The sequence below is a fragment of the Colias croceus genome, chromosome 20 (genome assembly GCF_905220415.1).
Source record: "Colias croceus chromosome 20, ilColCroc2.1".
NCBI lineage: Eukaryota > Metazoa > Arthropoda > Insecta > Lepidoptera > Pieridae > Colias > Colias croceus.
In genome coordinates, this window is record NC_059556.1 from 1591471 (window position 1) to 1603676 (window position 12206).

A 12206-nucleotide genomic window follows, 5' to 3' on the forward strand; every position below is an offset into this window, starting at 1 on the left:
TGAATAGTAGACCCTTTTTGCACGTTGTAGTTTGTACAAGTCGTAATAATATTAATTCTGACTGAACGGTTGGCTTGGTTGATAGTGGCCCTGCCTTCCAAGTCAGAGGTCGTGGGTTCGATTCCCACCCGGGGCAAATATTTGCGTGATGAACATAGATGTTTGCTCTGTGTCTGGGTGTTAATTATCTACCTATATAAGTATTTATTTAAAATTATATATTATGTATATGTAAGTTGTAACTATGTTTATCAGCCATCTGGTTCCCATAACACAAGCGAAAGCTTAGTATGGGATCAGTACGTGCCGTGTGTGAAAATTGTCCTGATTATTTATTTATTAATTATTTATTTATAATATTATGTACCTGTCTTATATTATGACTCTATAAAGTAAGGTATTTCTTGTGAACGTCTAAATTATAATTTTTCTCTTGTAGTCCCTATTATTATTTTTATTGGTACAAGAATCTACGTTTATCGGTGTTATAAAAAGTTAGAAATCGCATCAGTAATAATATACGTTATTAATAGTTAATTATATTAAGACTTAAACAATAACTCGTCTGATTATAGTTTTATATGAATAATATTGAATTACTGCAATTTCATATAAACCTTTATGTATTAGCAAAGAAATTGTCGTCCATTTTTGTTATTGGTAATTTCACAGGAGTAATATTTTATTCCATCTTTATCGTAATGAGAAATATGAGGAAAATAACATTAAACAATAAATAATAAGTAACGTACATCGTAAACAAATAATAATTAATAGCTATTTTTTATATCCAGGAAAAAGGCCGAATGGCAATATGAACCCAAGAGCCATTGAGAATAATATTTATTATAGGTAGATGTATCAATGTATTCTAGTTAAGAATCTTATCTTGTGTAGTGTGTAAGGCTTCTTGCCCTTAAAGAAAATCGTTTGAGTGAAGCATACTTAAAAAGCAAATGCCCTAAACCTAAATGAGCAACGTCGCTACACCATACATTTTTACGATATTTATTTCTTTAATATTGAAATGACTATTTTTCCATTCGGGAACAAATCAAACATAATATATCTACTAACATTAAAATCAGTCTCACTATCCTTCAGTTACAAATTTACTAATATTATAAAGCTGAAGAGTTTGTTTGTTTGTTTGAACGCGCTAATCTCGGAAACTACTGGTCCGATTTAAAAAATTATTTCGGTGTTAGATAGACCATTTATCGAGGAAGGCTATAGGCTATATGTCATCACGCTAAGACCAACAAGAGCGGAGCAATGCGGGTGAAACCGCGGGGAACAGCTAGTTTATAGTTATCATATAGAAACTAACCTTCCTTCTATCAAACAGACTTAATACTTTAAGAACTATTTATATTCTAAGAACTAATTAATTTAAGACTGCTATACAGTGTTCACAAATATACATCCATGAAGATGTTAAATTTTCTGGGAACCCCTAAGTCAAGGTATTATGTATTTACTAACCCATTTAAAACAATACAGTATATATTCCAGTGCCTACTCACTAGTGCCTACTCACTGTCGGTCAAAACCTTATTTGATGATTTGACTGGAAACGTTTATAATTATATTCTAAGAACTACAATATTATTGAAACTATCTCATTGAAGAAGACAATACACTAAACATAATTTAATACAGGGTGTAATCGTTAAGTGTGCACAGGCGATTATTCCGTAACTATTACAGATATCAAAAAACTTTAAACTGATATCGAAAGCCCTTTACCTAATGAATAATATGACAATAATAACTTTTTTAAAAACAAACGGGAAATATCCAAATTTTTTAGGTTAGTGTAGTTAAGAAATAATCGCCTGTGAATACTTAACGATTACACCCGGTATAGACATACTTTATTTCAATGTAGTAGTTGCACTAAGAACTATAAAGAAAACACGACCATCATTTAAACATTTAATCCAATCATTTAGGGCACTCCTCCACTGGGACACACTTGCCGGATACCTTGTCTTTAACAGTGGGCGGGTCGCAGTAGCATGCTGTGAAGTCGCAGATGATGCCCTTACCAGCTACCGGTTGGAGGTCATCACAAGTTGGCTCAGGTTGCAACGTACCACAGCCCGTGGTATACGCGTGGGTACCTACTTCACACTCGCGCTGACCTGGGAAATAAAAATATATTTTATAAATTTATTTTAAACTAGCTTACCGCCCGCGGCTTCGCCCGCTTTCTCTAAAACAATTTGAGATTTAAACTATCCTATCTCTCGAGTTGGATCGAACTGCACATGGTGTGCGAATTTTATTATAATCGGTTAAGTGGTTTAGGAGTCCATTGAGGACAAACATTGAAACACGAGATTTATATATGTATACTAGCTTTCCGCCCGCGGCTTCGCCCGCGTTTTCAGAGAAAACCCCGCATAGTTCCCTTTCCCGTGGGATTTCCGGGATAAAACCTATCCTATCTCTCAAGTTGGATCGAACTGCTCATGGTGTGCGAATTTTATTATAATCGGTTAAGTGGTTTAGGAGTCCATTGAGGACAAACATTGTGACACGAGATTTATATATGTATATTAAGATTTGAATAATATATTTAATAAAATGTTATATTATTTCTTTTATTTTTGTTTATTTGCGCTATCCTTATACATACTTTACATTTCCTTTCCTACCAGACTAGATTTACTTAGGTACTTTGTTTTGTACTATAAACACACCCCGGACACTCCATACAAAATAGCTGTGTTTTACCTGAAATAAAACACATATTAAATACTTACCTATATTTGAAGCTTACTTATTGAGAAGGTACCTAGCTTTTTCCGCCTATTTTCCCTCTCTTTCTCGTTGTATATATGCTATCTCTTTCGCACACGGCACACCTCCCACCAGGTGGCGCGGCCGGCGCACGATAATGTGCAGGCGCTAGATCTTCTTCATTGAGTCGAAATCCTCAACAGGTGGACGTTAAGTGTAAGCTTCAAATATAGGTAAGTATTTAATATGTGTTTTATTTCAGGTAAAACACAGCTATTAAACACTTGACCGTAATTTGAAGCTTACTTATTGAGACCTGTTTGTTACCCACCTGGTGTACAATATATGGACGCCAATGTGAATTTGAATAGGTACATAAGTATTACTACTATTAGTACTTATTTCTTTATATTTTGAAAGAGTAAGGTGTGCAGATAGTATACCAATAAATCACACAAATTTTTATATTATTATATTAACAATCCCAGATGAAAAGTTAATCAAATAAGAACCAAAAAGTAAATCATAATGATTAAAGGTATTAGAACTTATGAGATTGGTTCATGCGTACCTTAGTTAACCTTTTGGGCTTGAAAACTTAAAGTTACTACAATTTCCACTATCTTTAGCGTAAATCTGCGAAAGAGCAAGTAACGACTTTTATTTACGCATTTAGATGTTACTTACAAAATTAAACAACAGCTCATCACCGACGAAGCAAGAATACCTCAAACTCAAACCTTTATTTATTCAATTATTAGACTTCTGTAGAAGCACCATTGAATCATCATAACTTAGATTTACCAGCTGTTTCAACTCACACAGTTCTAACCCAACCTGCTACTAGCGGACAAGTAGAGACCTTGGTCTTTACTTTTAGGGTCAGAAATAAATTGAAAAGGTCATCCCTTGGATAAGGTAATAAAATAAACCAGGTAAGCGGTTTAAATTATAATACAGATATGTAACATCCAACCAAAGCGTGCGGTGTCTATTAATGTTTAGAGCCAACGCCACCGATCATAATATAAACATGGCTGGTACTTTCAGTGCAATGCATGAATTATTTATTTAAAACTGATAGGTTATAAACTCTGTACCGGAAAAATATAATGAACTCAAGAAGTTAGAGACTAAAATGATAAGAGCTTATCTGTGTCCCAAACCTGCAATTACTACAGCTAAGTACGTTAAGTTTTAAACAAATTAATTTTAAGATATAGTTATGATTTACATCAGAACTTATATACCGATAGTCTCGGGACTACATAACGTGACTTATTTATAATAATAGTGTTTGTGCATAACACTAGGCCATCAACAGCTATATGAACGTCAGATAGGAAATGAGCCAAATTTATCCAGTAAGTAACAAAGGTTTTTGACTATACTTATTCTAATTCAACCAACTTCTACTAGCTACTCCGTATGTCTTTTGGGTAGACGGAGGCAAATAGGATTTTTCTTCCGACTATAACATTTGATATTTGGAAAATGTACTCCACATTTTCATACCTTCAGAGTCAGATTCTAGTGGTGCAGCACTAAACACTGTATTAGGTGGATGGTGCTGCTGACCGGGCCTTAAGTTCTGCTTTCCAGAATACCTTCGCCCTTCTCGGTGCTACTACTACTGAAATAGCAGTACTCTTACACGTCGTTCAGGCCTCGAACTGACTAGGATTTCTCATATTATCGTTACAACCCTCGCTCACTCTAACGAGAACAAATTATCGCTGAGGAATTCTGCTGCAGGACAATGGCAAGAGATTATTATGCATTATTATGTTCAGGAATATGGTGCGTTCTGAATACTATCGTCGTCTGAAGGTATCTCCTTTCGATTAGATCGGTGCAGATCTGATCCCATTTTTGTTCCGTAGGAATGCTACGACTGCCTAAACGTTAAAACGGGACAAAGAAAGTTGCCCTGAATATGGTCGGTTGTTCCAACATCCCTAATATGGCTAGCTTACCTTAGTTACCCCTTGATTGTAACTGCTACCAATGGAGGCACTGCTCGTGGGTTGTCCACAGCTTTTCGAGTGCAAAAATGAAGAACTGAACTCGAGGGGAGCTATGTCGAATGAATCTGTTTTAAGATTATGAAAGGACAATTGGTTGTGGATGCGAAGACAGGACGTTACTTTAGTCATGTGTGACCACCACGAGAGGCAGCCACGGACAGTGATATAGTAAGAACTAAACTAGCAAAGTTTAGTTGGCTTACCAGACTTTGTCATGTTTTAAATGCAGTATATCATCTGTATAGCATTGCATTTATGACCATTGATAAACTTAATTCAACCGCAACCTCGAGAAGCAGGCACGGATATCGATATAGCAAGAACTAAACCAGAAAGGTTTAGTTCGCTTATCTGGTATCTTTGTAATGTAGGTAGTTTCAAAAGCCGTATAGTCTGTATTGCATTGAATTTATTGCCCCCCCCCCCCTTCAAATCAAAGAAATGTGAAGTCATCTGGCAGAGCTTCCTCGTGAAGGGTAGGGGTTCCAAGTAATATCTAATAATAAGAGGCTTTTGTTTGGAAGGATTGACCTTCCGTTATTAATTATCCTCTATCCTTAGTAACTCAATAGTCAGAATTCACAGCACTCGTTGAGTACTTAAACGTTTTACGTTAATAGTTGCATATAAGTTTATTATATAATATAATAATCCTGGTGGGATGACAAGAAACTTGTCTAAGCAAATGATTATCCTAATCCCTCAGCGATTTATTGTTTGAGCCCTGAAGAAAAACTCATGGGTGCCATAATGAGGCTAAATGGGTTGATAAACGAGTCGAATAAATTGCCTACAAGACCGGGCAACTAAAGTAGGCCTATGAGAGGTCAACTATACATAACCAATCGTAATTTGTTACATTCAATAGCTTTGCGATTAAAAAATCTCTTCAGGTGTTTTTATGTGAAAATTGGTCGGCTAGTGCCATGGAATTACGATAACAAATATACCGTTGACACAAGGCTTGGTGACAATCCTGGAAACCACCGCCACAAATCATCTGCGAGATGATATTTGATCCGACTCGCCTCCCTTTGTTGTGATTCTCTGCATTGTGAGGCTCTGCATTGGTAAATACAATTGGTTCAAGTTCCAGTTTCCATAATTGATAAACCAATGGTGGTTTCCTGATTAAATAAGCGTAAGCTAACCTTTTAGGATACAAAGTATTCATTTCATGCGCCCATTATTTAACGTCTCTTACCTATTTTATTGTATTTATAAGGTTATATTACTATACTTATATTGTATAGATGGCCCACTGTGAATTAGATTTCAAAACTTTTTTCTACCTACCTTAGAAGAGTGAAGATCCGTTACTGTCATCTCTAAAACTTTCGTGGGTCCTCGTTGACGAAAGCAAATATCTATGATCATTTTAATGATCAATCCTTTGTATATTTGCACCAACCGCAATCAAAGCCCCGCGAGGGCCGATATATATTTGCACCATTTCCCCGTTAGGGACGGTCGTAATCAAAGCCCCGCGAGGGCTGATATATATTTCCACCATTTCTCCTTGAGGGCGGTTGTAATCAAAGCCCCGCGAGGGCTGATATATTTGCACCTATATCCCTGCGAGCGACGGCTGCGCGAGGGATGTTTGTAATTTGAAATAAGTAGGGCCTTCCCAAAAATACTTAATAGTCACCCTGCGAGGGTGGGTTTAACCTGGCTAACGAACCTAACCTGCGAGGAGTAGCGGTTAAACCTAGCGGCCACATTTATGTAATCTTCTTCGAGCAAGATTTAAGGTGCTAATATAAAATTAGAAGTTAATAATCATTTAAAATAATAATATAGCAATTAACAAGGTACTTTAACTTATTTTCCAATGCTAGTAACAGCTGTCCAGGATGAAATAAGAATTGATTTGACAATGGTAATTAATTGTTATGTATATATAAAAAGAAGGCTTTAACTATTTAATACAGTCAAAATTCAAATCATTTACACAAAATTTTTAAAATGAACTTCGATTCATATTCAATTTAGTTCATACAATCGATGTCACATTCAGTTGCTTTATATCCGTTAACATTCCTTACGAACGCAGCCATACGTGGCCATACCATCGTAGGATGGTTTTATTGCCACAAAATAATCTCCGCTCACCCGCAATTTTTTACTTTTTGTCAAGGTGTACAAGTTTATAATATTATTCTAAAACGTTAGAATATGTGAATAGTAAATCCTTTGAAATGTCTCTAAATTTAATTTCTAATTAAGGTATCTCGATAACTATACGAAAACGTCCCTTTCCAAACTAGAGAATTTAAATGTAAAATTTTGGCACTTACTCGTTTTAACCAAAAATTTGCATCATTTGGAACATAGGAAACGTAATATAAATAAAAGTAATTTTCAAACCAAAATTGCCGTGTGTAATACCTATGTCTATCTTTGCTTAAATACGGATCAGATTAATACTCATAAAAGGACACGTATAGACTACGGATACTTTTAAATATGTGGTACGTTCATGGTACCTACTGAACATGTGCATTGTGCGTATTCCATCATTATTCAGATGAGCGGCTAACTCCCGGACGATTTATAACATATCACGACATGTTCGGACACGTCGTGATTCGTGCAATTACGCTAACATCAATTTGTTCCTGTTATAATACCTATATAATTTGTTCTTTGAGCTGACTCATCTCGTTCGATAATTTTTAGTAATAAACTATACTCCGAACCGTTCCTAGTGATAACGACAAGGATTGCATGCCTGTTAAGCTTTGAGTTGGCTCATAGGATTAGCCTTGGATTTATCCATACTTACTATTAATAATATTCACTTGTAACCTTGTAATAAAAACACATTAAAAATGAAATAAAATAAAAATATCTATATATAAAAGAGAGGGTATTTGATATATTTAGTCAATATCAAATAATCACAAAAGTAATATTAACGATACGAGTAAAGCCGAACGGTAAATCCGTTAAAATATGCTTTACTCACAGTATTAGAAATTCAAATATTCATTAGTATATATTGCATTATAAAATATTTCAAAAGAAAAGTTACTATTTCACGTAAAATGTAACGGTTGTATCGTTAATTTTAAATATCTTTATGCATGCTATTAAGTATTTAAAGCATATTGAAAAATAAACTATTGCTGAAGGATTCACTAAAAGACCTCAGCATTTTAAATAAAGTCCAACGGATATACCGTTGATTTAAAAGATTTTGCTCATTTTTAAGTAAAATATCATGACAATAGATGTAAAAATAACTCACTGTACCGATCCGACGGGATACACTTTTTCACACTTTTAGCACTTGCAATATGCAATACTTAATACTTAATAGCACCAAGGTTGTAGTCTTGTAGACAACCTTCTCGCGGCGGAAGCTAGACGCCAATGAAGAAGATCTAGCGCCTGCACATTATCGTGCGCCGGCCGCGCCACCTGGTGGGAGGTGTGCCGTGTGCGAAAGAGATAGCATATATACAACGAGAAAGAGAGGGAAAATAGGCGGAAAAAGCTAGGTACCTTCTCAATAAGTAAGCTTCAAATTACGGTCAAGTGTTTAATTATAGTTTTGACAGTCACACTGTAGAGACTGCAAATGTGTGTGTAAACTCTTTATGGTTGGCACATTTGTGACTAGCGTAAAAAAAAATTCGCGTTTTTCTGATGAAATACATCCGTAAACAGCACAATATCTAACCATTTTCTACGAAAAACGATAATCACAAATCCAAAATAATAAAATTGCTTTAAGTCAATTTGATTAATGTTGTCAATCTTCGTTGCGTTTCGTCTAAAGACGTCGTTGGTATCGTCCTTGCGGGGAAATGGGTACCATAACATGTCTGATCGTGCGGGGTGAGGTAAGTGTTTAATTTTGGCGGGAGGCGGAGAGTGTCCGTTCTGTAGCGTTTAGCTACTATTAAAGTAAGTACATATTATAAATGACACAAGAAAGAGGCTCTCGAAAGGTATATTTTTGTTGTTTCATTACTGCTCCGCTCCTATTGCACTTTCTGACTGGCCGGTTGGCTTGGTTGGTAGTGGCCCTGCCTTCCAAGCCAGAGGTCGTGGGTTCGATGCCCACCCGGGGCAAATATTTGTGTGATGAACATTAGATGTTTGCTCTGTGTCTGGGTGCTAATTATCTATATAAGTGTTTATTTAAAATTATATATGTATGTTTATCATCCATCTAGTTTCCATAACACAAGCAAAAGCTTAGTATGGGATCAGATCGTGCCATGTGTGAAAATTGTCCCTTAATATTTATTTATCTAATCATTATTTATTTCTAACATATCTATTTCTATCATATTTCTAACGTATCATCATACTGGTCAATTATCAAATTTGGACAAGTCCTGAAGTAGAACTCCTGTTATCCATAACTACAAAATAATTTTAAACAAATTTATCTGTAGAGCTTAGTTTCCAATATCCAAAATGGCTGAACAAACAACATAAAGGTTAAGTACTAAAAACTTCTTAGTATTCGCATGTGCACAGTATTATTTACAAATTAAACATTGTCTGTCTTACCACAAAAAAAACTTTAGACAGGGTTTAACTTTAAACGCGGGTTCTCTTTAATCTGGTTTTATCGTATTTCACATAGACAACTATTAAAGTGACAGATCCCTGGTTTCAAGTTAGACTGTGTTTAAATAGTTTTGTGGTAAGACCATATTAATTATCTATCTATTAACGTGTTTACCCAAACATCTCTCGACCTATCGATAACCGGTTGTAACAAGTTAGTCATATGCCTGAATTTGTTTTAAATTGGTCATTATATTTTTATATACTGATAAATAATTAAAAGGTCACTTGGTCATTTGTGGTCTGACAATCTGTTTCTATTAAGAATGGGTCTAATGACCCTATTAAAAAGTACCAAGTATATATTATTTTATTTATTTATTTGGTTTTTGCATTTAATAAAATCATTTTATTTTAGTGCCAACTAGGAGCGTTCAAATCACTTACTGGAGAACTTATTCTAATGCAAGTAATAAGAATAAAAAATATATATTACGCGTACCACCAGAAATCATCTAAGTATCTTTCTATACTTTAGGTTTGATTTTTGAAGAAAGTAGGCTATGTTTGATGCGGAGTCTTCGACATTTTAATTTAAAAATTGGGTCCAAATAACTGCTATTATTAAGGCTAATCTCAGCAATTAGATTGGGACTATGGTGACTGGAAAAGTTTTTAAACGATTACACCAAATTAACAGATAGGTATGTTTTCTATGTATATGTACTATGTAATAAGTATCCGCAGTTTCTTTAAAATACTTCTTTCCAATGCAAGAGATGGCAATTTAATTGAAGATACACCCAATGGAATATATTTGTATCACAAGAAATATTGTTGCAACTTTTACATTTGTATTAATTAATATCGAATAATTATTAGAACATATTTTTAATTACATATTATATTGATGTGTAGTGTGAATTGTAATATTGCAAATAAATAGTGATAAAATTTTATCACTAAAGGAGCGCGTCACAAAAACAGTAGGTAGATATAAAGATGAAAATACTGTAAAAAACACATGATTGATAATTAAATGTCGTGTTATTCACATGTTTTTAATATAAAAGCCGGCTTTAAAACCGTTAAAAACTCACAGTGTCCGTTAACAAAGATACATCCCCTTGGATACAAAACAGTGTCTGCTAGCGATAACCCGACCACGGCGAAAAGGCAGGCGGCGATAAATAATTTCATTGTGTTTTTCAATTTAGTCGGGTTGCAATCTTGGTGAAGACGCCGATTATACTGACCAGTCTCTAGATGGGTCAGGTTTTATATACTTGTTATTGTACTATTATTTATTTTTAATAGTGTCAATGCTGATGTTATTAATGGACGGGTTCTGTACAAATTTACTTTATATGGAAACATTATTAATAGAATTGTAGAGTCAATTAATTTTACAAAGAAAATAATATAACAATAACAATTCTGAACTTTAATTCAGTTTTAAAGGGGTTCCGTATAAATTTACTTTACATGGAAATATTTTAAAATGTGAATTTAGAGACATAAGCGCCCTGGTGTTGAGGTCTTCTACTTGAAGGATGTCCAGATCTTTTTGAACTTCGTCTCTCCAATGGTGACGAGGTCGGAAGACGGGGCGCCTACCGATCGGCTTGCTCATGTACACCCTCTTCGCAGCGCGATATTTTGGCATCCTTTCTAGGTGACCGATCCATAGAAGGCGAGCAGCTTTTGTCTCACCAATAATGTTGGGTTCACGGATAACACGGATAAAATTTAACAATCAAAATTCTACTATTATTATTTTTGAAGTATTAAATGAAATTTACATATTAACTATGTCTTAAAATTAAAGAATACCTTACACCACAAGGACAACTATGATAATATGCTACGGTTGGACACTTTAGATTTTAGAATAATATGCTAGGGTAGGTGTAGAGTCACCACGTGGTCGTGGGTTCTAATTCCGCATCAGGATCAAATATTCTTTAGAATCTTTCAAGAATTTTACATAAGGAATAAAATAAAAATAAAATAAAAATCATTTATTGAACAAGCTTCCTTACATCAGAATATAGACCCCAGACTCCCAATATAGCTTTCGCTGTGTTTCAGGAGTCTGTGCCTTCCCGATACATTACATCAGAATAGTTCAATAGTAATTAGTTACAAAAGAAAAATTTTACTTAATGTTGACAGATGAAAAATAATAATAAATTATAATAATATTTAAAACAATTTAGTTCCATAATAGCAAATAGAATAAATAAGACAATTAAAATAATTAATAAAATTAAAACAATTAATACAATCAAAATAATTATTTGACTAGTTAGTATTATTAGGAAGTTAGGAAGGAAAGGAACTTTGTGTAAAGAAACGTATTCTAAAGTAAGTAGAATACGTTTCTACAAATATATACGCATATATTTATAGGTTTTTGAAAGGACAACATTTTGGGACGCCAAGACGCTCGCGGCTTCGCCCGCTTTGTAAAACCTAATAAATTATATACTAAAACCTTCCTCTTGAATCACTCTATCTATTAAAAAAAACGCATCAAAATCCGCTGCGTAGTTTAAAAGATTTAAGCATACAAAGGGACATAGGGACATAAGGACAGAGAAAGCGTCTTTGTTTTATACTATGTAGTGAAGATCATCCCAAACATTCAAAAGATTGAAAAATAAGTAAACAATACTGGTTGTCCTGGTAATATATAAAATTTAAATACACGTTATGAATACAAAGATGTATCATTAGTGACAATAAGGAAAGATCGATTTAAAATAAAATTAGGCCATGAAATGAGCAATTTTCAATATAATAGTAATATAATAGATAATAATATTATTCAATATTATATTATATTGAGTTAACATAATATTATTGTATATGAAATGCATTTTCTAAATTTTTCGTTGC

At 34.2% G+C, this 12206-nt stretch overlaps 2 protein-coding genes across 2 annotated transcripts in view; both read right to left on the minus strand.

Annotated features, from left to right (window-relative positions):
* The window catches only part of LOC123700648 (Bardet-Biedl syndrome 5 protein homolog), a 216404-nt gene extending 208208 nt beyond the window's left edge, over nt 1-8196 (minus strand). Inside the window, exon 1 of the mRNA XM_045647897.1 lies at nt 8029-8196. The gene's annotated coding sequence lies outside the window, so the exon portion shown is untranslated. The remainder of the gene's footprint in view (nt 1-8028) is intronic.
* On the minus strand, nt 1926-10565 carry LOC123700653. Its single transcript, XM_045647907.1, has 2 exons — nt 10406-10565; nt 1926-2147 (listed from the first exon to the last, which is right to left on the minus strand). The coding sequence occupies exons 1-2, from the start codon at nt 10503-10505 to the stop codon at nt 1948-1950; spliced, it is 300 nt and encodes a 99-aa protein (XP_045503863.1). The 5' UTR covers nt 10506-10565; the 3' UTR covers nt 1926-1947.
* Between the last annotated feature and the right edge of the window lie 1641 nt (nt 10566-12206).

Bases quoted from the DNA above. Each gene is read 5' to 3' on its own strand.
- LOC123700653 (XM_045647907.1), bottom strand. From the start codon at position 10,505: ATGAAATTATTTATCGCCGCCTGCCTTTTCGCCGTGGTCGGGTTATCG. The intron at 2,148-10,405 runs GTGAGTTTTTAA...TTTATTTCCCAG, and splicing joins TATCTTTGTTAACGGACACT to GTCAGCGCGAGTGTGAAGTA.